The 25,435-nt window shown below is 48.5% G+C and overlaps 2 protein-coding genes across 2 annotated transcripts in view; one reads left to right on the top strand and one right to left on the bottom strand.

The window, feature by feature from the left end:
- Positions 1 to 6,175: 6,175 nt before the first annotated feature.
- Positions 6,176 to 12,950, top strand: PIK3IP1 (phosphoinositide-3-kinase interacting protein 1). The gene is made up of 6 exons (XM_074844440.1): positions 6,176 to 6,363; positions 6,537 to 6,617; positions 6,703 to 6,852; positions 8,856 to 9,041; positions 9,178 to 9,256; positions 11,319 to 12,950. The coding sequence occupies exons 1-6, from the start codon at positions 6,276 to 6,278 to the stop codon at positions 11,524 to 11,526; spliced, it is 792 nt and encodes a 263-aa protein (XP_074700541.1). The 5' UTR covers positions 6,176 to 6,275; the 3' UTR covers positions 11,527 to 12,950.
- An 812-nt stretch (positions 12,951 to 13,762) lies between these two features.
- Positions 13,763 to 25,435, bottom strand: part of LIMK2 (LIM domain kinase 2) — a 32,557-nt gene continuing 20,884 nt past the window's right edge. Inside the window, exons 8-16 of the mRNA XM_074844657.1 lie at positions 24,832 to 25,018; positions 22,299 to 22,385; positions 21,424 to 21,555; positions 21,108 to 21,164; positions 20,853 to 20,918; positions 19,872 to 20,046; positions 18,421 to 18,476; positions 16,376 to 16,533; positions 13,763 to 15,794 (exon numbers count right to left, since the gene is read on the bottom strand). Of these exons, the coding sequence (XP_074700758.1) occupies positions 15,638 to 15,794; positions 16,376 to 16,533; positions 18,421 to 18,476; positions 19,872 to 20,046; positions 20,853 to 20,918; positions 21,108 to 21,164; positions 21,424 to 21,555; positions 22,299 to 22,385; positions 24,832 to 25,018 (1,075 nt within the window). The 3' untranslated portion in view covers positions 13,763 to 15,637. The remainder of the gene's footprint in view (positions 15,795 to 16,375; positions 16,534 to 18,420; positions 18,477 to 19,871; positions 20,047 to 20,852; positions 20,919 to 21,107; positions 21,165 to 21,423; positions 21,556 to 22,298; positions 22,386 to 24,831; positions 25,019 to 25,435) is intronic.

The raw sequence follows: 25,435 nt of genomic DNA on the forward strand, positions 1-25,435 counted from the left end.
GCTGGCACTGTGCGATGAGATTTCTTACATTCTTTTAGCATAAGTGGATGGAGTAACAAGTATCTGTGAAATTCGGTATTGTCCTCACTGAATACCTGGAAGCCAATGAAAATACAAATAAGACAGGATATATAAATATATTTTTGCTTCTGGCCTGCCTACCTCAGGTGCTAGGTCATTAGTCAAATGCACTGTCTTCTAAATCAACACCATTATATTCTAAAGAAATAAGTGAAGTATGAGGTGAAACTTTACCAAACCTTTGTTCCTTCCTGGTCTTTTTGCCTCCTTGTGGTGTTACTGGTTTGAGCCCTAACTTTCTAAAGAATGGCAAACTCAGGACCAAAATAACAACAGAGGTTTGCCCTATTCTGTAAACATGCATAAGGAACAGAGTCTTTACTTTTGTAAATAGATGTAAAAAAGTCCACGTGCATATGTAAGAGTCATGAAAAAGGCCATCTCTGCATGCCTATGGCATGTGTGCAACCCAAAGAGAAAAAGGTTTGCCTTTCTACACAGGAAAGAAAGGGCAACTTCCCAAAATAAACAACCCCTCCCTGCGCCTTCAGGCAAACACCTGTGGAGAGAGAGGTCTTTCACAAGACCTGTGTGCCAATGGTTTTATCTGCTTTTGGGTCAGCTAAGAAAATAAAATCCAGAGGTGAGAGCTCTGCATTGTATATGTCTCTGAATGCTGGCTTTTAGGAAACACTAGTAGCTCTACTGAAGGGTTTGGTCTCTGCTTCTCTGCTCACATGTTGAATTACAAAGAGACCCATTACAAAATGGGTCTCTGCTCTTATGTTGATGACTCCCATCCTAGCCCCAAAACCCTAGACAGATAAGAAAATATGTTTGGGGGTTTTTTTATGTGTACAAGTTTATAACCTTACTGAGTTTCTGTTGGCATGGGATTTGGGTTACTTGCTTATAATGAGTGGTTGTGCTATTTAGACTTGACGTTATTTTCCGCAGGAACTGCAAGTTTTGCATATTTAAGTGCAACTTTGTAACCTCATGTTCTCCACAGTGGAATCCAACTCTGATGATATTCCATGATTATCAGTTTGAACAGCAGTTTTGCGCTATCACTTCTGTTTGACTGAAATCAGCTTCTACTGTGAGTGAAAGATTGGTAGAAGGATATTTATTCCAGTCCAATTCACTGGAAGTTAATTTGAACAGATATCAGAACATACATCTTTATTCCCTTTGACTCAAATCTCCACGTTATGGTGCTGCCTTTTTCATGTTTCTCATGTGCAGGTAAACCATTATTTTTAGATTGGCATTTTCTAATGAATGAATATTGGCTTATCTGACTGCTTCGCTTTGCTAGATACTGCTGTGCACAACAGTGAATTAAGAAACAAGAAAGCTACAAAGGTAGTTTTATACCTTAAAAAAACAACACATTCCCCGATTTTTCTTCCTGCATTAATGCTTATTTGTACTTTTAAGTCTACACTACATATGTAGAACTTGAGAACATCTTAAGACTTTCCGTGCATATCCCTCTTCATGATTCCTTCCCCTTGAATACCATTTCATAAGCTGTGTATTGCATGTCTGAAGCTTTCAAAGCACTTTGCAGACATATAATCCTTTCTGCCTCTGTGACAGAAGTAGTATTAACATGGGAAACTGAGGCAGAAACTTGCCTAAGGTCAAACAACAAATCAGTAAAAGAACTTAAAGCTCCTGTTCTTGACTCAAAGACCTATGTGTTCTCTGAGTGGATCACAGTATCTTCCAAAATAGCTTCCCTTCCTCCACCCTTAAAAATTCATGCTCTGTTTTTTGTCAATAGCAGCCTGTGTCTGTAGAAAAACAAAACAAAACAAAACAGTGCAGCTGGGGGCTGAAACATTACTTTAGACAGCTGTACCTTATTCCTAACTATTGCTACAGTTTGATGGTATTTTGCTTGAAGACACACCCATTGGATCGCAGGTAAAAGCAGTGTCTGTGACCCAGATACTGATTTCAGAATGCTCCAGCTAAGGGCCATGGGCCAAGCTGAGACCTTTGCAACAGCCACAATGGGCCAGTGGGAACAAATGTCTGTGGGCAGTCGGGCCCATTAAAACCACCGAGGGAACTGTGGAAAGGCACTGACTGGGCAGTTTGTGACAAAAAGGACAAAGAAGTGTTGCTGTTAGAGAGGACTCAGTGCGTGAAATTTCTTAAGTCAGTGATTGCCAAGAGTATTTAGTGCTAATCTCTTAATGCTAGAAAAGTGTAGCTGCAGTGCTTCTCCCCCAGTAAACAATAGGACCCAGATTGCCCTCCTGAGGCCTCTATCCTTTTATTGCAGCCCACACAGACAGCTCATCTGAGAAGGCACGTTGAGTTCGTAGAGCAAACTCTCTGAACCAGTCTGAACCAGTTCAAATATCACATATGGTTGTTTTGCTTCTGCAGACTTCCTTGTTAGTCCTTGGAGGCTGGGACTGGCATTTACTTAGCAATAGCTCATGCTGTCAGATTGAAGGGGGAGGGGAAAGCCTCTCCTTGAACATGTCAGCAGGGGGATGCAACAGCGCAGTCAGATATTTCTATCGCTCCACACTGACTCCTTTGTAGTGACTGTCTCTGTCTTGATTTTTGGTTATACTCGGCTCAGTTTCATAAACTCAACATCTGATCCTTTTGTTGCAGCCCTGATTTTTTTTTTTTTTTTTTTTTGTTCAGATTGTTTCTAGGTTAGGAATAAAATGTATTTGTTTCTGACTCCTACATCATCGCTTACAGAAGGCTTTTTACAGGTGAGACCCACAGTTGTTTTCATGATCCAGACAGAGACAACAAAGGAGTAAAAAGACCTGCTTTTGTTGGAGTTGCAAATACTTAATAGTGTTTAGCAACATTTGGTGCTTACAGTTTTTTAACCTTTAGCACAAATTGCTCTAATATCCTGTTTATGGTGGATGAGGCCTCAGAATGTACTATCGTCATTCTCGGGTATCGCAGTTTATGAAGGAAGCAGAAAATGGTTTAGAAAAACCAGTTTTGAGAAAAAATTGTAAGAATTATCTTGGTTTGCCTAGAAAGAAGAAAGGGGAAGTTATGGGAACATGACACATGCTTTGTTACAAGGCAGGAAATGTGAACTTCTCCCATTTTAAGCAATCCATGTTAATTTGGCTAGGAAAGAATACTTAGATTAGAAAACTGATTTTGCTTACTCCCCCCCAGTATCTCATGTAGTGAGATTAAGTAATAAAGCGTGTTTGTTCTTTCATAGGAGGTTAGATGAACTTTTGCCCAGGAAGATCTGAACATACTTGGCTGTGGCCAGAGAAGGAGGGTGGGTTTGATGGTTTCTTGCAGAGTCCTTCCAGAGCTATACATCTGTAGTTGCCTCCCTTTGCACAGCATGCTGTGCTATGTGTTAGCATCCTTTTATTTTTCTTCTTTAAGAAAAGTCCATACACTTTGAATTTTTCCACAGGTGAAAAAGTAGAACAAATAAGACGGAGCAGTTGACAGACAGAAGAGAGAAAAAGCAGACATTGTTCATTCTGGAACCTGTATCAAGTAAACAGCTGAAAGGTACCAGCTCACAGCTGAAACTGGTTCACACTGAGTTTAGGGAGGATGCTTAACATCCTCATCCCTAAAAATAGTGTATATATTCTCCTGTGAAGTGTTTGTGGATGTGTTGTGGTACATGTATGTGTATATACCTACAGATTTCTACATGTAAACTATGTGAGGATGTGGTTGCAGAGCTATTAGCTTACTTACAGTTTGGGTAGTAACTTTAAAATCAAGTCCTAGTAAGTAATGTCAGGTTAATCTCTAAAAGGATAGCAAGAAGAGCAAACCCATTTCCAAACAGCAGAAAGAGCAATTGAGTCTGCCTTTGACAGCTGCCACCTGGCATCCTATTAAACTGCCAGGCATAAATCTTCCCTCATCCTGGAGAAAGCTAGAGATGAAAGAGAAAAAATTATGCTTAGAAGTCAGTCGTGGAAAAGACTTTGATCTTTACCATTAAAATTATCTTTTTTTGCATTTCTCCCAGATTTCCCATTGTCCTTCTGTGGACTAGAAACTCAAAATTGTTTGCTGGAACTTGGCTGGGTGTAACGAGAAGTGCAAATTTATCTTGTTACATAACAGGAGAAAGAGCTGGGAAGGTCTGAGGTTTGTTTCCACAGAGATTACTGCCCAACCCGCAGTTCTTGGATCAGTACATACAGGAGGAGGTGCTTTCTGTGCAAGATGGCATGGAAGTGTTAGTTAGTCTTGTGAAATGAGCTAAAAGAAATTAATTGTACAGGTTGGTAGCCCTCTGCAAACTCTTTTAGACAGGATGTGCCTCTGGATGCATGTGTGGCCCTGTAGCTTCTGACTGAATGGAATTTGTCCCATGAAATCTCTTTTGAAGAGCTATTACAAGCAGAAGGCCTGATTCAATAGCCCTTATTAAAAATTCTTGCTTACTCCAGTTAGCCTTGCTTTCACAGAGAGTAACTGGAGAGAATAAGGAATGTAGTAACCGAGTGTCTGTGCAGACAATGAGCGTAACACCATAAAGCAGACATCATAGCTGGTGATGTTGGTCAGGACTGACACAGACTGGTTGGTTTTTTTTACAACCTGGCTGCAGTTTTTTTATCTGACATTATTAAACTAAGTTTAGTGTAGTGGTAAATCATATTGTTAAAGTGTGAATCACACACTAAGGCTTATGGTTTCGTGTTCGGTGGTAGTGCTGCTTAATTGACCTGTTTTCCTCATTACCCCTCTGTCATGCTGGTACATCTGCTTTTTTGTGACTCCAGTGTGGGTGGACTGGATGCAGCAGGCGACCTGGCTGTAAAGGGTTAAAGTGTGCGTGACCTGGTCAGAAGAGGGCAAAAGTTGTCTTGGATCAGTGCCTTAAGCCTGCTAGTCACACAAGTACCTGTAGCAGCCTGATTGAGAGTGCTGCCAGGATGGAAACATCTGGGAGTGGAAGGGAAGGACGGCTGCTCCAGCCAGTGCTGCCCCAAAAAGATATTCATCACACACAGAATACAACACGCAGCTTCCTGGCATAGAAATACTTTTCATGCATTCAATGGTTTCCATGTGATTTCAAAGCATTTTAAAAGAAGGGAACTTCCCTGTCCTCTTCTGAGAAGGAAGGTTTGATTGTACCTCATGTCACAGAACAGGAGGGAAAACGCAAAGAAGTGAAGCAGGCAGATTGGCCAAGGTCAGACAGAACTCTGTGGGAAACCCAGAAATAGCACCTTGTGCTGCAGGCCTGAGCCTTGGCTACAAACCCATCAGTTGGCCCAGGCCACCTTCGAGAGCTCGCTGTCGAACAGCACCAAGTAGTCAGCTGCTTGTTTTTCACTGGTGTAAAACAGAAACTTTGCCGATGACTCCAGATGCTTGTGTACAGTCACCGGCACGGCAGCATCTGAATACCTCTGCCTGTTTGGAAACAGAAGCGTCTGTTCTAACCCATCTGAAATGCCTGCAGAGAGGCTTTATCACGGTGGCTGGATGCCTGCGATATAATTACTCTAAAGCGTTTTCAGGCTGTTTATCTTGCTTTTCTACAAGCAGGCGCAGCTTATAGCGTACGTGGAGTCAAAGGAAAGCCATCGATTAGCAGAGGTGAGAGTGTAAACCTTTAACCTGGGGTAGCAGTGGGGACCCCCACGCCCCGTCTCTCTTCTGGGGAGCTCAGGGAACCCACAGGGAGAAGCAGGGCAGGAGAATTGAGCCCTGCGTGGTGGCTCTCTAGGGGAGGCAGCGATTTTAGGTCCCTGAAGACAAACGCTTTCCCTGCCGCAGTCCGCGGTTCAAGCCCCGTTCCGTGCCGGGACTCTCCTCTCCTGGCCCTGCGGCGGGAGGGGACGGGCCCGGGACGCGTCCCCCGGCTCCTCCCGACCCAAACGGCCCCCGCCGAGCCGAGCCCCCATCGCCGCGCCCGCTCCCGGCGCTCCGGCCCCTCTGCCGACCCACAGAGCCGGGGCAGGTTCCCGGCTGCCCCGAGCCCAGCCCAGCCCCGCCGCGGCCGCCCCTTTCCCTCCCGGGGCTCCCCGGCGGGGCCGGGACCCGCCCGGGGGCGGGCGGCGGCAGCGTTAGGACCCGGCGGCGGCTGCGGGGCGGGGGGGTGGTGGTGTGTGTGTGTGGGGGGGGTGTGAAGCGCAGCCCGGCGGTTGTTTACCGGGGAGGGGAGAGCCGGGGCAGGTCTCGCCGCGGCGCCGAGCGGAGCCGAGCTGCGCGGCCGGGCTGGCGGCGGCTCCTCGCCATCCGCGCCGAGGATGCTGCGCGGGGGCCCGCGGCGGGCGGCGGCGCTGGGCGCTGTGCTGCTGGGCTCGCTGCTGCTGGCGGCCGCCCGGGGCGCAGAGGGTGAGTGCCGGGGGGCCCGGCCCGGCTTTGTTGTGGGGGACAAAGGCCGGTCTCGGGGGGGTGGGGGGAGTGGGGGGGGGGGGACGCGCTGGGGGGCGGCCCGGCGGGGGAGGGGGGGGGAATGTGGGGGGCTGCCCGGCCCGCCCTCCCGGCTCGGCCGCGTCTCCCCGCAGCGTGCCCCCGCGGCAACGGCGCGTCCTACCGCGGAAGCCGGCGGGCGGTGCGGGGCGGCCCCGGGGCCGCGCTGCCGGCAGGTGGGCCCGGGGCCGGCGCGGGAGCGGGGGGCGCCGGGGGAGCGGGGCGCTGACGGCCCGCTGCCCACCCCCCACCCCCCCGCAGCCGCCGAGGACCGCAGCAGCTGCGGGAACCCGGACGGCGCCGCCGCGCCCTGGTGCTATGGCCGAGGCGCCGCCGGGGTCCCCGAGCGGAGACCCTGCGACATCGCCCCGGGCGCGGGGAGGAGCGGACCCCGCCGCCCCCCCGCCTCCGGTCCCGGGGCATTGCCCTCCCCGGCCCCCCTCCTGCCGCCGGGGGCTGCGTTCGTCACCAGGGTGGGGTCCCCCCCCTCCCAGCGCACAAACAGCCCCGGCCTATGGCAGCACCCGCCGCCCCCACCCCCGGGAACGGCGTGTACCCGGGGCTCCCCCCCAGCCCTCCCCTGTGCGAGCACATCTGCCTCCCAGCTGTGCCTTGCTCCGCCCCTGGAGCGTTCCCACGGGGGCCAGAAATGGCTTGTGCAAAGCCTGCGGCGTGTGCCCCCCCCATTTCACTAGTCCCTGTAGGGCTCTCAGCCGTGCTGCAGAAGGCGGAGGTCCGGGCATCTGGGCACTGCAGAGCTGTTGGCAGACCATTGCTGGGGCACGTTACTCTGTCTGAACAAGTGTCTTGCTGCTGAACGAGCGCCAGGGTGAATTTGGGTACAGGTGGGGGGAAAGAACTTGGAGAAAATGAGAATTGAAGGGAGGAGAGTAAGGAACAGAAAACCCCAAACACTGCATTCATCCTGGGTAGTTGGGGGGGAAACAGTTTGCCAAGAGAAGAACTGTAGCTGAAGCCAGTCTAAGGGAGAGGAGATGTTGGTATAGACTGACACCAAAGTAACCACTTGGGTTTTTTGAACTGTTTGCTTATTTCTGAGCCCCTCAAGAGTTATGCACACCACTGTCCCTCGGGGTTGTTATCCTTGCATGTAAACATGCCCCCCCACACATACACTTTGTTTTCTTCACTTTGTTTTTTTGCCTGCTTTTCCCTAAAGATAAAGCAAAATAAATGTTCTCCTGCCAAGACCCTTACTCAAAACAGTCCTGCAGCTTTGGGATCAGGAGAGTTACCCGGCCTTTCAGCCAGTACACCGTTTGCATGTTTAAGGGGGTTGGCTATTTTTGTGTTTCAGAGTGAACACCTTTTTATTGTAGTCATGTCCTGCAGCTCCCCTTAGTTCAGCTTGTCTGGCTGACCTGATGTAAAGTCACTGTGCAGTGCAGGAGACCCTGAATTCCTATCTCTAACTCCCCTTCTGTACTTCCATTTCACATTCCACTGAGGACTCAAAATGGCTGCAGACAGAAAATCCACATGGAGTTGCTCCCAGCTGTGGGGTGAGATCCAGGTGGAGAGAGTTTTCAGGTGTGGATGCATACTGTGCATAGTATTTCCAAAAAGTGGGGGGTTTTTGTTTAGGACAGGTAATAGATACCTACTTTCCACTGTCATAGCTTTTACTGTGCTACAGCTTCCATTTTACCTGTGTCATGGAAGAAGGAGCTACCTTGAAAATCTTTCAATGCTGTTGATAAAAAATCCACAGTGTTGGGAAGGAGTCTGTGCTATGAGTGTCCATCCTTACACACCTTTGTTTGGGCTCTGGCTGAGGAGGAGCTTGCTGTACTTACACTAGTCAGTGGCTGTGCTCCCCAAAGTGTTGCTCCGACTTAGCCTGTCCATCACATAAAAGGAGTTTGAAACACGGCTGCAAAGAGGGGCTGGGTAAGAAGAATGTCCCCAGGTTGTTTTCACACCTGCTGGAGTCTCCTTCTGTCAAACCTTCCTGTGTCAGGAAGATTGAGGCAGAAGAGAGATAAGTAGACTCCTGGGAGTTTTGGGATGGAGAGTCTCATAATCTCGTTCATGTCTGTTCAGCATGATTGAAGCTGCAGCCTGTATATCGATCTGTACACCAAATGAAGTCATCGTGCATCTCCTGGACTCATGCCCTGAAACCTGGGTTTCGTTTTGCTGTCTGACTTCTGTCTCATCTGTGGTGGTGCCTTGCACTCTTACTTCAATAGGTTCATGTCAAAGGAAAGTGGGGGGAGGAGTACGCTTCTTGTCTGCCTTGGTAGGATTTCTGGCAGCAACTTAAGAGAGGACGAGTGTGTGTCAGCATACTTCGAAGGCGGTTCAGTGAGACCAGTCTAAATCTGTCCCACTCACAAGGCTCGCGTTGTTTTGAATTGGTATTTTTAATGTCTCTTTTCTCCTCTCAACAGATGCCACAGCTGCCACAGCCCCAGTCCCTACAGCAGAAGTTGGTACTTCTCAGGAGGTCGACCAGGTGTTTGAACCAGCCGATACCTTGCCCTCCCGGAGCGAGGCAGCCGCTGTGCAGCCCGTCATTGGGATCAGTCAGAGAGTGCAGATGAACTCCAAAGACAAGAAGGACTTAGGGACCCTAGGTACAAACCCAGGATCATGTGAGGGATCCATTCCTGTAATTCTGGCAGGACAGATTTGTTTTGAGGCTCTGAAAGCAATGCTATAGCTGGATCTACTGCCTCTTGATTTTACCCCCTTTCCTTTCTCTCTTCACAGGGTATGTGCTGGGGCTGATCATGATGGTGATAATCATCGCCATCGGAGCCGGCATTGTCCTGGGATACATCTATAAGAGGTCAGTGGCTGTTCTCCTTTGTCTAAAAGCTGGTGTAGGCATGAAGCAACGTACATAGAGCAGGAATGTCTGAGCACCTGCAGACCCAACCAGATCCCCATGAAAAGGCAGATAGAAGCCTGTGTTTTGATACAGCACATTGTGCAAGAGTTTCACTTGTTGCACTGAGGAGAGAACTGTGTAAGAGTTAATCCCATGCTTCTCCATTTCACCCATCAGTGTGGTATTCTGTCCCATTTAAAGTTTCAAATGACCTTCTATATTTTTTGGTTTTGTGTGTGCACATGCACCTTGGTGTGGCTTTCTCAGATGCATCCAGGGGAGCTGAATTTTAAGTAAGAGCTGGAGAGAGGAAATCCCGGGTGCCCTCACAGAAAGTTTCTTTTGTGATCGGAAAAAGAACAATCCTTCCAGCAGGCCACCTGTTCCCCTGGTTTCTCTAGCCTAGCTAGCTTTAGAAGAAAAACAATTGGCAAATTCTCTGCCACTCATGCATTATATCCTATGAAACTGAATATCAGGTAGGACTTTTTTTTATCAGACAAAGTTAATTTTACCAAAGCTCCTGTATACTCTTAAGGTCTGTTTTGATTCACCCTTAAGTTATGACTTGTTCGGCCATTTCATGGTGTTGGACAGAAACGTTTCTGTCGCTCAGCATTTTTTGAGGTTAGTGGTAATAGCAAGCAGCTTAGTTGTAAGAGACAGGGCAGGATGAACAAACAGCAGTGAATGTCGCTGCAGCAAATGAAGGCCCAGGCTCCCTCCTCTGGGAGGGTTTGTTCTGTATTTTGGCTGTTTGACAGCAGTCTGACACAAGCAAGCAGAAGGAGCCCTTTCCCAAGCTGGGACATGTCCTTATGTAAGTGTTTATAATAAATGCCGACAGAAAAAAAACAGAGGGAGGAGTGTTACATAAGGGGCAAAACACAGAGCGCTGCTTGTCGAGGAATCTGATTTGAGGTGTCACTTCAGAGAATGCTGTCTCGTGTGCTGCCAGGAACGACAGCCACTGCTGCACGCTTGTAGGCAGCTTTGAAAAGCAGCCAAAATGCTTATGTGCTGACAGGAAACCCCAGCAGCTCTGCCTGGTTGGGATCACGAGCCCCAGGAGGAGTGAGTGGTGCCTGTCCCACCTCACTCCTGTCTTGAGCAGGAGGAAGCAACAGACCAATGTTGCACTTTGTGCAAATGCAGCTTTGCTTCTGCAATCCCAGAGAGCTCACAGCAGGGCTGCAGCGCAGGTTTACTGTCGCTCTCTCCTGCCTTGCTCTCAAAATTGCATGTGCAAGCTGGCAGGTTTGGGTAGGTGTGGTGAGAAACCTTTAATGGGTTTAGTAGCTTTTGGTATACATAGCTTTTCTGGAGACAACATGCTATTAATGTCATCCATTTTTAAAGCAAGGCAGTTCTTCCTCAGTACAAATTACAGAGGTGTCGCCTCCCTTAGCAACAGGCTGAAGACTGAAGTAGGTTTGGGGAGCCGGTTGTGGTATTAAGCTGTTAGCTGCAGCAGCAGAAGGCAGGGCCAGCTCTGAAATAAGCTCTAATACTTTCAGGAATGGCTTGATTTGCTACAGAGCTTGGTTTGCTGCAACAAAAGGCAGAATCCGTCACCACCTCTGGTATTTGTTCCTGTCAGATGAAGCAGGTGACAGAAGCTCTTCTCCACAGGAGTGGGCTCTGCGCTGTCTCACTGCTCCTCTGGGCCTGCCCCAGGCAGTGCTGTGGGACTGTAAGGTGTAAGGAAACCTTTGTCAGCTCCATGGTTTGCAGGAGAAGCCTGGCTTTACAGGCATCATTTAGCAGTAGCAATGCCAGTGAATAAGCCAGTTTATGAGGGAGGGACAGGCTTCAGTTGGCTGCTTGTCTTTTAAAGATGCTCAGATGGGGTCCTCTGCTTACAGTAAGTGTTTCTGGCCCTTTGTATGTAGCTGAAACATCTGTTTGTTAAGAGCAGAGTCCCTTCTTTTCTACTGTATCACCTTTATTGAGATTAACTCCAAGCAGTGGCGCTCACCCCATGCACATCACATATATGTTTTGGTTTTTCTTAATCTAGGGGGAAAGACCTAAAGGAAAAGCATGAACAGAAAGTTTATGAGCGTGAAATGCAGCGCATCACACTCCCACTCTCAGCGTTCACCAATCCTGCCTGTGAGCTTGTGGACGAGAACACAATTGTGGTGCACACCAACCAGACGCCTGTGGAGGACACGCACGACGGCAGCGGCCCGCTCATGGGGCAGGCGGGTACTCCTGGTGCCTGAGCAGCTCGGGCAGGAGCGATACAGGCTGAGCAAAGCCTCCAGCTTCCTACTGTGAGTGCAGGGGTTGCGTGTGTTCATTTCTAATTTGTTTTCTTTTTGATGAAAGCCAGATGAAGATGATGCAGAGGGACAGAACAATGGGCTATTCATCATGATCTGTTCGAGGGGCACCATTCAGCGCATGACCAGCTGGGGACTGGTGTGGTGGACCCTGCTGCTTCCTCCCACCTATCTCCATGGTGTGCCAAGGAGCTGGGGGGGAAGATGGGCCAGGCTCACAACTGGCCACAGATCCCATAGCCCGGAGCGTGGTCTCGGCTTCCTCTTTTTCCGTTCCTTTCCTATTTAACGGTGTGCACTGTTACTTAAGTTTCAGCCTGGAACCCCAGGAGGGAGCAGTACTGCAGGGACTGAGGGGAGCTTCACGTCAGACTTAGCTAGGTAATTACACTCTGATTATAGTTCCTGCCTTTTTGCTTTAGTGGCTGAGAGCTGGAGAGACTGTCCAGAATCCTGCTACTGGATCAGGTTTTTTTCCAAGGATGACTTTATTTGAGCGATGGCTTTGGCCAGGAGCAGTATGTTTAGCCCCAGTGTCAATTTGGAAAAGCTCTTCTCAAGCTCTTAATAAATCCAGGTCTTCCAGGGCTGAGGCCACATCTCCATTCCCCTGTGGTGCTACATGCACAGCCACAGTTGTAGGTGTCCAGGTGGTCCGTGCCTCCTGCTCACTTACACAGATCAGGAGACCAAAGGCCAGCGTTAAGATAGTTGTGAAGAAAACAAACTGCCCTTCGGATACCTACAGCAGGGTGAGCACTGAGGATATATAACATCCTCTTCCAAATTCCCTTGGCTTTCTACAGAGCCAGCTGTGGGCAGCGTGGCCAAGCCAGCTGCGGAGGTCACCCTGACCACAACGCAGCAGCTCTCACTCTAAGGGCAGGACAGGGCAGCTGCTCTTGCAAGATCCCCAAGTTACGGTATGGTTCCTGGCCCAGCCCCCTTCACACACACTCAGCTTGTGCAGCAAGACTACTTTCCTTGCTTACAGAGCCCGGCCCTAATACAGAGGTTTTGTAACAACTTTTATTAGCATTTCAGGGGGTTTGGAAGGGATGGTTGCTGCAGTGTCTCCCAGATGGCACCAAGACAAGGCCAGTTCAGGGAAACATCCATCCCCGACTTGGGGGATTCAAGCCATTCAAGTAAGTTTTCTAGCCATCTGCTTTATAGCTGTGGGCCTAACAGGGAGCAGCACTTGGCAGCAGGGGTTTTAGTGTTAATGTTTGATTCAGAAAAGGGAAATGTTTTATTTTTAAATGCCTTTGAATACCATTTCTTTGTAAAATGTTTTAAATACCTCATTATGAGAAGGTGCAGATTGTGCTACCTTGTATTAAAGCTCTGAAAAATGCTCTGTAGACCTGTGTGGACTGTGGCTCATCTGTACATTCCTCCTGCCAGAGCAGCATCCCGCTTGTTGCAGACTTCAAATTGAGAAGGGGAGATGCCACTTCAGTTCTCCAAGCCCAGAGGTAAATCCCTACAAGCAGTGCCTCCACTCACCAGCCCTGACAGGGGCCATGGAGCTTGTCTCCCTGCTGCCAGCACCTCGGCTGGGGCTGGGAGGCTGTTCCTGAAAAGCAGCTGTGGGCGTGGGAGCGGTGCTGACTAAGCAGGGCGGCCCCTGGGACGACGCTGGGGGTTACAGCCCCTTCCCGTGCTGACGCAGGTCAGTTCTGCTTTGGTGCCGCTCGGCAGCAGCTCCATCCCTCGGGGCCCTGCCCTGGAAAGCACGATGGAGACAGAGCACAGCAGGTTACAGGAGGCACTGACATAGTTCATGTTTTCGTTCAGTTGTTGCCTTGACAAATCCCCCTTGAACTACATATTTCAGTAAGAGGTTTCCAGGAACAAGCTGTATTTTTATCCCTGGATCAGAAAAGGAAAATGGAGAGAGGCTCCATGTTCTGCTGATGCCTGTTCACCTTAAAAAAACCCCTCCAACCACCAAAACTTGACAACTTCCATTTCCACCACTCCAGGTAAATAGTATGATAGAGCACTTGCATGGCCTTGTTGTAGTTCTGCAGATGTGGCAGAGCCCTTTAGCTCAAGAAAGGGAGTTCTAGATGATACCTCAGGTGCCGTTTTGATGTTGCCATTTTGTGACAACAATAGAAACCTGAGAAAGTTACAGCTTCCTGCTTTATGTAACAGAGACAACAGAATCTTGGTTTTCATAGCATACATTTACTGCTTTTTAATTTAGTTAGAACGTGGAGCTGTGCAAATCACAGTTCATAAACCCCACCCACACATCACCCAGGACTCCCCCCTTCAGGTGTCCCCTCACAAACCAGCCTAGGAGGGGGAAAGAAAGGGCAAATCCTATTAACAATCCTGAATCCACTGGACCCAGTTTAGAGAGGCTCCTCCACTGACTCACAGCAAAGGGAGTCCCCAGTGTTTCTAAAACACCACTACACAGACTAAAAACAGCCCCCTCCACATACACCTTTTGTCAGGTGGTGGCTGGTCCCATGTTACTTTACATAATACTTTAAACTCATGGGTAGGGGGAGAAAATCAAAGTAACAGCAAAGACTAACACCCATTCCCCACCGTTCAATACCGAAGGGAGGGGGGGAGAAAGGAGCACACTAAAAATCCAGTTAAACCAAGATGTTTGTGAAACTTATGAGCAGGACTTGAGCCAGCTTTTTGTTCAGTTCTGCCAACCACGTGAGCTACTACAGCAGTAGCTTTCTTCCCTCTCCCACCGAGGGAGGAAGAAGAGAAGTGCTGGAAGAAAATACACCCCCACCCACCTCCCAGTGACTCCAAGCCCTTTTTTTCTCCCCAAAAGCAGGGAATGACCCTGAGGAAAGTTTCTGCTTGGAGAATCAGCTCAGGTGCTGCAGCAGCAGCTGCAAGAAGGACCTTCAAAGGGAGCAACTTGCACAGCCTGCAGGAAAGGATGAGGTAATGGCAACTGAATTACTAGTTCTCCAGCTGCCACTCCTGGGAGGATGGGACCTTCTCCAACACTTTTTTGTTCATGACAAGTCCATCCTTTAAGTAACCTTGGGCACATCCCCCTTCATCATTGTCCACGTACAAAGTCTGAGCCACTTCAGACCTTTGGCTTTCTGAAGAGCACCTTCTGCCACCCCTTCTGTCACATCATGTCCACAGGCTGAGAGCTCGAGCAGCTTCAGCACTCCAGGGATGTCCACAGCCAGTGCCTAGTGCAGTTCTACACATTCAGGTTCAAATACTTTCACCTGGGTTAAGGTTCTCGGGCAGGCAAACTCACTGTGCTGGCTCAGGGTCTGAAGATGCTCAAGTGGCTCATCTGCTGCCTGCCTTGTTCACCATCAGGAGGGGCAAGCAGAGCTCAGTCTTAGTGTTTCTAGGCAGGCTTTTGGAGGTATTCAGAGACAGAGGAGGAGAAAACCCACAAAACCAAACCAAAACAAAAATTCATACACACTTCCCCACAGACAAGGTATTTCAGGAGATCTGCCCAGTTCCTGGGGCTTTTCACTCCCTCCCCTGATGCACATTGGAGGCCAAAATCTCAGTGGGTTGATCTGGAAAACACACGCACAAACATACACACACACACTGTCCTGGTGGGGCCTTTTGCTGGATGTCCAATTTCCCCGGCTTTCTGAGCAGGGCGTTCGGTGGGAGAAGCAGGTCCAGAAGTGCTGCTGGTCCTTGCCCAGGAGTTTCCTACAGCAATTCCCTCCCTGGCAGTCAGGCCAGGGTGGCTTCACAGCTTGCAGCCAAGTTCTAAGGCACCACAGTAAAGAAGCCTGAAAAGGCCAGAGAAACATTTCTCAAGCCAGAAAAATAGTGTTGAGCAGCTTTCCTAGGTGCAGTTGGCAGGAAACAGCCCTTTTTGCTTCTGAAACACACCAGAAATCCACAGTGAATCGGGATGTCCAAGAGGAGGGGTGTTGGGTGGGGAGAGAGAGGCAATGCAGCAAACGCACAGCGTGGTGCCCCATTAATGCCCTGGAAGTGGCTGAAGTGCATCTCCCTCCCTGTCCCGCATCTCAGCTCCAACAGAAGTGGTGCAGGCAGCAGGATGAGCTGACTAGGTTGTGTTTTCAGGTAGCTTGTCACGGTTCAGTCCATACTGCACACTCACGTTGTGGTCCAGCTCCTCCAGCTCAGATGGAAGGGGGATGGCAAGTTCTCCCAGGTAAAGAGAGAGAGCCTCAAAGGAGTCTTCCAGCTTGGAAAAAGGGGGCCTAGAAGCAGCAGTGAGGAAATGTGAGTGGGAAGGAGGAAGCAGAACAGCATCTGGCAAGGCTGAACCAGCTGTCCATCCGTGCCCCTGTCTCATGCACAGAGGTGTGAGCAGGGACATGATCCCTCCCCATTCAGCTTCTGCAACAGCAAAGATCCCATCTGTCTGGGCTACCTGTTTTTACAGCTGATAGCCACGGAGGTCCGGCTCTTTTGGAGCCCACCTGGCATCAACACTGGTTTGAAGCTACAAGTTTCACAACTGAAATCAAACAAAGTATTCGCCTTCCAGAGCTGCTGCCAAGGTCTGCCCCTACTTTTTGTACATGAGAAACCCTGAACAATCACTCCTCCTTTACCCTCTGCGTCTCGGAAATTGTTTCAGAGACCTCCACTATATACAGCAGTCTGTCTCCCAAGCTGATGAGTCTTTAGCCTCTCCTCACGTGGAAGCCGTTGAGCATTCCCACAGAAGGCTGGAATACAGCCCTCTTCCACCCTCTGTGCAGCAATCCTTCCACTAAGGGAATACAGACACATCCTCCAGGCTTACAAAGAGGAGTCCTGCAGACCCCAAACCTACCTGCTCTCTGGTTCCAGTCTGCAGCAAATAGCAGCCAGAGGGAAAAAGGCTGGAGGACAGTCAGCAGGAACAAACTTCTCCCAGAACAGCTTGACATTAAGGCCAAAATCCAATGTGCGTGGGAGACAGTCCGGGTCAGCATAAACCTGGCCTATGATCTAGGGAAAAATGGGAGGAGCACTTAAGTACAGCAACAGTTCCAGAGTTTTAAAAGATAGGGAACTTCAGCATCAGGCAGGGGCTCCTTCAAAGTATCAGGGTGAAATGGAAAGAGCAGAAACACTGTTCCTGCTTTCCAGTTGGGCTAATTGCGCAAAAGAGTGAGGCAAGGCACAGCACACAAACTTCACATGAAGCTTTTTCAGGACCTGGCAACGTGGCTGCTGTTGTGAGGGAAGGCCCAGATGCCTTCTCTTTCTCCCCAGGGTCTCTGCTAGAAGATACAGGACCATGTGCACCTCCCAGAGAGCTTGACAGTGTCTCTCTGCTGGGTCAGCTACTGTGCTGTACGCTGCTGGGGATGATGCAGGCCCTCCTGAGCGCAGGTAATCAACACAACCTGCGTCACCATCTCATCTCTCCCCTCTCACACAATCTTACCACACCACCAGCAAAGCTCCCCTGTCTATAGAGCCTGTCCTAAACGATGCTGTGAAGTCAACAGCACCACAAATTCTGAGTTGCTCTGTTCCTGGCAGATTCAACCCCACCCACAGCAGGAGGGTCAGAGCAGAACAACCATCACCCATGCCCAGGAGGTTGCAGGGAGAGGAAAGGGCTGGGTGAACAGAGAGAAGCCCTGCCCCAGCACTTGGCAGTTCCAGCGCTCACCACCTCCAGCACTAGGGCACTCAAAGTGTCATAAGAGGGAAGGAACCCACAGCGGAGAGCTGTGGGGTGACCTGGACTCAGACAAGGTCAATGTCAATACAAACTCTCACATGGGGAAGAGTATTAGGTTTAAAGCCTCATCGGGTATCACAAAAAGGGTGTTATTTATAACCACCCAGGCTTTTCTATGCCAATAACTCAGCAGGACAACCACATCCTGTAACTAGACAGTGGAACGCCCATTATGTATTTTGGCAGGGTTATTTCCTTATCTGTTTGAGTGTGTATCTTCCTTTTTTTAGCATCTTTATTTTGGTGACAAGGAAAATGTTCATATGCTACTACCCCTTTGTCTTTTTTCTAGATGAAACAATTGTTTTAATCCTGCACACAGATTTTTCAAGTTCCTAAATCTATCACTCACAACCACAACATTCTCTGAGAGGAGGGCCCAGTGTAAACAGAGCTCCAGATGAGACCACAAAGATTTATGCACAGATATTTTCTTTGTCCCCTTCATCCAAACACTGAAGATGAAACTGTGCTGGTCTCCCCTGGTGTTCCTGTAACTGCTGTGTTATCCGTACACATAACACCCCACCTTTTATCTGTATTTCCACTGTCTTACACACCTTTTAAACTGAAAATACCTTGCAGCTTTTCAGTGGTCCTCTCCAGACAGAAAAGCCTGATACAACAGTAAGACTCTGCATTGGCTCAAAGAATCTAAGCCAACAGACTTCAGGGTGCGAGCTTCATTAATCGACCTGAAAAGAGGTTTCAGCTTCCCCTTCTTTGAAGTGAAGTGCCATCCCCAGTGGAGGCCCTGAATTTGCTGAGATTATACAGCTGACTTTTCTTTTAATGAGGCAGTAGAAAAAAGTATCACAGTTTTAGGGAATATGCCTACTTTCGAATGGATACCAGGGCTCAATCAGAACTTGATAGATTTTTTACAGCTTCTCTCAGTCCAGGATGAACCTCTGTATTTCTTTCAGTCCAGGAATAAACTCTCTGAGACCAAAAAGTTAAAGACAGTTACCTTCCTTGAGGGAATAGAGGCAGGGTAAGCTTGTACTCCCAGCCTAATTCACTGTGCAGTTAGGTCACAGACTGCACACTCGGACACGGAGAACTGGCTGATACAGCATGTGCAAGGAGATGGCAGTGGGGAAGAAGTCCATTAAAGATGCCATATAATGTCCTGGTCTTACCTCACAGAGAACAATCCCAAATGAAAAGATGTCCACTGTCTCATCATAGCTCTGTCCTGCAGGAAACACAAGACATGCTCAGCTCCATGAGAGGCAGTTCCCCATCCAGCTATTCCAGGAGCTGCCAGTCCAAAGCTTAACTAAGCCTATTTCCTGGAAGGCCCCAAAACAGGAGACAAAGCAAGGCTTAAATCTAAGCAGGGTCCGTTGCTCCAAGATATGGAAACCAACTGCAATCTTCCTATACATTGCCATCACATACTTTAACGCTGCTTCTTTCTTCTACAGGGGAATTACAGGACAACAGAGGGAAGCCTTGTGTATCAGGGATCTGAGCAAATGCTAAGGATAACTACGGAAAACTTCTGCCCATTCCCATCGACTGCTGTTCTAGTGCATCTCTACAGTGCACCGAGTCAGTATTCAGCCTCCCCAGCAGCCAGCGAGTGCCCAGTCCCTGCTGCAGTGACTGCAGAGATAATAAATTACACACTGGCAGCACTTTGAATCTGGGAAAGCAGACTGGCTCCAGCACGCCATTCTCTGCTTACAGACACGCCCCTCCCAAGCCAGTATCTGGTAAACAGCCTTGCTTTCAGAGGTGATGTCAGACTACGCTCTTGCTGTTCTCTGACAAATGCCAGGTCGGAGACAGGCTCTGAGAAGCAGCCTGACTCCAGTAGGGCCTGCAGGCCTTGAGAGAAGGAAAACAGAACAGCACACAAGAAAGCAACATGGAGAAGACTTGAGCTGGGAGAGAGGAGCCCAGTCCTCCCTTCACTGGTGGGCTTGTTGGACAACACTGATATCACAGCTGGCCAAACTGCCCAACCTGGTCAGACAAACCTGCTCATTAGGAGAAAATTGTACCCACTGTATTTTCACCCTTACCTCAACTCCTACAGGGGACATAGTTCATCCTTAATGCAACTGAGGGCTGCTGCCAAAAACCAGATTTCCCTGCACTTTGACAACTCCCACCCCAGTCCTGAGGCCTCAGCAAATCTGGCAGCAAATGGCTTCTTGGATCTACCCAACAGCACACATAAGCCTCATCCTGGAGTTTAATGATTCTCTGTCTCAAGGGGCAGTTCCAAAGCACGAGGCTATAACAGAAATTGATCTCAGGTTCAGTCTTATTTCAGGCTTCTTTTGTCTTCCCTGTTATCTGGATCATAGCAAGTTTAGGTCAGCTGCCCTCCTGAAGAATCCTGCTGTCAAGCCAGAGACGTTACCTCGGCTGGTACAAAGGCTTATCAGGTCAGGTACTGCAAGAGAAGTGCAGCTAGGGTACCTGTGTGTATAAATAAGCTTGCATATTAGCAGGGCTAAAACCACAGGCTCTAGTAGGTTTGGTTGTTACTAGGGCCCAGAAGCTTTCAGTAATCCTATCATCCCTAGACCCTGTCACAGGCTGTCTCCTCACCTGCGCCCTGGTATCAGTATCTTACCATTCAGCATCTCTGGGGCCATCCAGTACGGGTTGCCAACCACCGTGTAGCGCTTCTTCCTGTCACTCTTGCGTAGGGTTCGTTTCTTAGCAGATGGCTTCTCCAAAGTGGGCTTTTTTCTTTCCTCCACAATCAGCCGAGACAGACCGAAGTCAGCCACCACCACCGTCTTATCCTACACAAGGGATTTAGTACAAGCTACTGATTCCTCTCAGCTCCTTTCAGGAGCAAAGAGGCTGCAACTCCTGTTGGCTATGCACTGTAAGGGCAACTATCAAGGTTTCCTGCAGCCAGATGACTGTAGCAAGCTGTCTAGATGGGTGTAAGACACCCAATTCACGATCCCAACTCATCATTTCCTCGTCTTATTTTCTGTGTGGTGGCTAACACGAATCCCATCAATTTGTCTACACCTGCCAGGGCAAACCTGGACTTTCCCTTTCAGACCCTCCTATTCTACCTGGCCAAGAATTAACTTAGACATTCATCCTGGGTCGTTTGAAGCCCACATGCTTATCTCATATTCCAGCCAAGTGAACAAGGGCAATGAAGCTACACAAAAATCTTGTGACCTAGCATTTCAAAAAGAGAGAGCACACACATACACGCCCCCGCACACTTGTCTGAATCCTGAGTGCCAATAAAAAAAGCCATCAAGTGGTTAAAAGAACAGAAGCAGCTGTAGAGAACATTTCATAGTTGAGATAAGGAACAGAGCTGTACTAATTCTCATAATGTGACTGTGAATAATAGGAGATGCTACCACAGGAAAGGTGGTAAGAGAACAGAATGAAGAAACAGTGAAAGCTAGATCAGTCTGGAAAAATCCTACTGAAGATGAAGCGCCCTTGTTTAGGGCACTAAAAGCCTCTCTGAAATCAGTTCCACTCTGACAAAAGAGGGAATATCGTGTGGAGAAAACCAAGGGAGGAAGATGACAAGGAGGAGCAGCATGCTGTGGGGAACAGAGGTGTTGCTCACCAACTTGATTAGGCAATTGTGTGAATTCAGGTCTCTGTGAATGATGCACATGGAGTGCAAGTAAGCCTGGAACAGAGGGAGAAAACTTGGTGTTAGGGGTTCCCAGGTGAGTATGTCCCTTCACATTTACAGTCCTTGACAACCAGATGCTGGTAGTCAGGCAGCATCCACCACCCCTCCTAGACCACCCTGCTGAAGCCACTAACCCTGACCCTGGGGGTTTGCTCTGGGACGAAGGGACACAGCCCGACTCACCATTCCAGAGGCAATTCCTTTGGCAAAGCTGACCTTCTGCTGCCAGGGAAACGGGTCCTGAAAGACAAGTCCTCAAAGGTCAGGGACTGTCTTACCAGCCAGCTGGTGACAGTAATTCCTCCGCAACAGGGGCTCTTACAGCAGTCAGTGAAAGACGATACAGCCCCCAGAAGAAGGTGCTTCCTGCCTCAGGCCACCCACAGCTAAGAAGTCAGCTCCGAAGGAGAAGACTAACAACAAGCACCATAAGGCTGGTACAACCAACAACACACCGTCAGCCTCACTGAGTAGAGGCCTACCAGGCTTCCATACTCACCGCATTGCGGAGGAAGTCCTTCAGGGTGCCCCCCTCAATGTACTCAGTGAGGAGATTCAGCTTCTTGTCCTTGTACAGTACACCAATGAACTTCAGGACATTGGGGTGATCCAGGCTGCGCATCACTTTCACCTGGAAGCAGAGACATCCCACCCCAAAGGAGAGAATGGAACAGGTCTGCACAGATCCGCTCGGTGTGACAAGCACTCCAATGCTGGAGGTCCCCTCCAGGGATCACAGAGTACACTCAAAACCCAACCTTAAGGCAGTCAAATTAACTGTTACCTCTTCATTTTCATGCCGTGCAATTAACCTGATCTTAGTCTTTAAGGAGAGCACCCTTGAGTCTGGCTTATTTTTAAGAGACAGGAGCTGCCCAGGGCAGCTATCTGGGTCTGTGCTGCGTGAGTCAGGGCCGGAATAGCAGTGTCAGGTGTTCAGGGAGCTGCCTTTAAGCTAAATCTGACTTCGAAAAACACGGTAGGCAGCCACCAAGAAAAGAGTTTAGCTTAAATACAGCAGGAGTCTTAAATATCTTACAGACACTGGCCCTCATAATTTGTATTTATGCACAACGCTCAAGGGATAAATCCTTTATGTATTGCACAGCTCAATTTGCCTCAGACTCAGGCTGCTTTTTATCATTGAAAAATTAATGAACTGGGAGCCGAATCTATGTCTATTGCTCAGAGTGAGTGAGTCACACTTCACTGCAGCAAACATTCAGCTCATGTCAGCTTTTTCCTCTGTGATGTTTCCCTCCTCAGCGCCTTGATTCCTGCCAGGTTGCTGGCATGATCACTCTCTCTCTGGAGAAGATGGAAGAGAATTCCACCACACTACTGGCTCAGAAACTTTTGAAATCTTGCTCCTACCTCTGTCAAGAAAGTCTTCTGTGTTTCCTCATCACAGCGAATCAGCTCCTTCATCACCATCACCTTTCCTGTTGCTTTGTGGGTCACCTGGTGGAAACAGAAACCGCAACTACAGGAAAGGTTCAAGAATACACAGCTCCAATGCTCTGGCAACTCTTCTGAAAGAGAGGGTAACATTCCCCTCCAACCAGACAGGAATATAGATCGGAGAAAATTCAGAGCCCAGGAATCTGCAGACAGCTGCATAAAATGTCTCATTTCAGAATTCAGCAAAAGATTCTGTACGTGAAACAGAAACTACCTAAAGCTGATATAGGATCGTACCAAGAGATCAACAGCATCCCAAGAACCAGAGCTGAAGTCTCCACTTTAGGTAGCACAGGGCTGAGCACGCATACAGGCTGTCAAAGCCTCTGAATGCATCGGTTCCGTGCTTGTGCGTGCCTCAAGTTCCCTTACAGAAAGTACTTGCCCAGCGTGATGCTCACATTTTGTACACAGCACCTAACAACTACACTCTGTATCAGTGAAGGAATTAATGTTCACTTGCAACAGAAACCAAACCAAACAATCCAAAACCACATTACTATGTGCTTTGGTTTTATGGGGACTCTGAAGCCCGATGCTTTCTGATGAGCTTACCACTCATGTGCAAGCAGCACCAGGATGCACAGGCTGTTCAGTTATGGTAGGAAGCAGTTACTTCACCATGCTCCTTGGGAGCAGTGTATTGCACCTGCAAGGAATGTCCCAGAATTGTGACAAATGCACAGAAATCCACCATAAACATCAGGTAATATATTTCCTGGCTCTCAACATGGAAAGCATTTCCAGTTCCTCAAGAGCTGTTTGCTTGTATCCAACTAGTTCCTGGCATTTTGTTTGTTCTAGAGGTTTCTTTTAACCAGCTCTGCCTTGCTTGCATGGGATACATGAGTAAGTAGAAAGGGTCCAAATTCTGATGAGCTTGTTTTCCTGGAAATCCTCTTCCTTTCAGTTGCTTAACTTGGACAGTTCATTCTCCCTAAGATCTCCAGGTCACTAAACTACTAACTCCTCTCTGGGAACAGAATGGAACTATTGAGACCAGATACAGTACTTGTTGCATCAAAACCAGTCAATCTGAAGCTCAAGAAAGGTGTCACTTTTTTGCCTCATACCCTTTAAAATAAAAACCCTTTCAGAAAACCTCCAGAACTGCAATCCAGAAGACAAGACCCAGTTATAATATTTAGGAAGCTTATGAGCTCTTGCAAACACTGTGGCATACTAGTTCTGTTTAGAACCATGGGACATAGCAAGCCTGATAAGTGGAATACAAACGCATGGAATAACACAACAGAAGCAAAAGTACAATATTCTTCTGCTCCCATCTGAAATCAAGCATCCATATACAAGTAGCGAGCCAGGGAACACTACACATTTCAGCCAGGGACATGAAAGCCAGGGACATCTAACACCCAAAGATAAAGGGAAGTGAAGAGACGAAGACAAGACAAGGCTAAGTGGAATTCTTAAGCTGACATACCAGAAAAACTGAAACAAGTGTCATCATGAAACTCCAAGAGGGCAATTTTAACTCCCAGAGCATGCACCAGAACAGGATGGCTATCATGTAATTTGAGCAGAAAATAAATGCCTTTGTGCCATTAACTGTGGGGACGCAGATGACAAAAGCATGCGAAAGAGGAAAGGTTCTGCTTACCTGGACCTGTTATTTCTCTATGAGCAGAGGAGAAGAGAAATATGCTCATTAGTATGGATCAAAAGTATTGGATTTGTAGTACTGGCTCACTACCTCCCATGGAAGCATGAGATGAGTATGGTGACTGGATGCCTGATGTTTATTCAGGTGTAAGGAAAGAAGTCCCATAACATGGTGAACAGCAATCCGAGCACCGAGGAGCTCACAGCACCTTAGTAAGGCAGAGGAAGCTGCCCCCTGATGCTGTCGGGGATGCCAGGACAGGAGCTGCTGAAGCACCCCCAGTCAAGATCAGAGAACTTAAATACAAGAGAACTGCTATTAATGAAGATTTTAATTGTGAGAGTCATGAAAGACCTGACCACTACCACCACACTGACAAGCCATTTAGGCTCTGCTGGGGTTTCAGAGACAGTCACCACATCAGCCTGGCAAACCCCCAAGCATGCTACACTAAAGGTGGGTGAGAAATGCTGTACTGGGGAGTTGAATGCGCCTCTTCATAAGATGCTCATAAGAAATAGTGTTGCTTGTTCCCCACTCTCCCCACCTCACCCAGGTGGTTGCTGTGACACCGGCACCCTGGAGCTCTAAACCTCACTCAGGAGATGAGTATGTATGGCCAAGGTTGACATTCCAAGGGGACAAAGTCAAAACCACCTGCAGCCAGAGACACTCACGGTGAGGGAATGAAACAGAGAAATGGATCTCACTGAGCAAACCAGGTGAGTTCCAAGACTGATTGCTATCAGCAGGGTGAAGGATCCTGAGATAAGCAAACATTGCTGTAATCAGCGTAAATGATGAATGTTTGGGGACCTCCCTCACCTTGATTGCTTGTCCAAAAAATCCTTTTCCCAGTACTTCGCCATGGATCAGGTCACAGGGCCGGAAGATTTGCTGGGAGCAGCTAGAAGAGGAACGTAGGGATTCAGAACGACTGATGTCACGGCTCAGAAGGAGTGGTTCCTTTGGAGAACTGGGGCCAGGAGACTTAGAAATGCTGTTACTTCGCCTGGAAAACAAAGGAGACGGGAAAATCAGGGAAGCTGGTAAGAAACTTTTGGTCCAGCATATCCCATCATTAGCTCCTAAGGGATCCGTTTCTGGATGGGCTTTAGTGCTCTTCATATCTCAAAAGCCAGATGCTCTCTCAGCACTGGTGGAAGCTGTTTACAAACCTAGAGCAGCTTCCAAGCCAGAGCTGCATAACAACAACACATCTCCTAGTCCTGCACTGTCAGAGGTGGGGCTCTGTGAACAGGAGGAGGAAGCTCTGAAGACACAGCACTTGCTATCTCTAAACAAAGGTTAAAACACTCATAAATGACTAAATGAGCGACTGAGTGCCCCAGTCTAGGATGACAAGATTCTTCCCAAGTCCCAGATCTCAGCCATATTCCCCCCCTTAAGGACACATTCTTCTCCAGCC

The sequence above is a fragment of the Strix aluco genome, chromosome 18, assembly GCF_031877795.1.
Source record: "Strix aluco isolate bStrAlu1 chromosome 18, bStrAlu1.hap1, whole genome shotgun sequence".
Lineage (NCBI taxonomy): Eukaryota > Metazoa > Chordata > Aves > Strigiformes > Strigidae > Strix > Strix aluco.

Excerpts from the sequence above, each read along its gene's own strand:
- PIK3IP1 (XM_074844440.1), top strand. The coding sequence starts at position 6,276 with ATGCTGCGCGGGGGCCCGCGGCGGGCGGCGGCGCTGGGCGCTGTGCTG. Across the intron at positions 6,618-6,702 it reads CGGGGCCGCGCTGCCGGCAG|CCGCCGAGGACCGCAGCAGC; the intron begins GTGGGCCCGGGG and ends ACCCCCCCGCAG. Across the intron at positions 9,042-9,177 it reads GAAGGACTTAGGGACCCTAG|GGTATGTGCTGGGGCTGATC; the intron begins GTACAAACCCAG and ends CTCTCTTCACAG.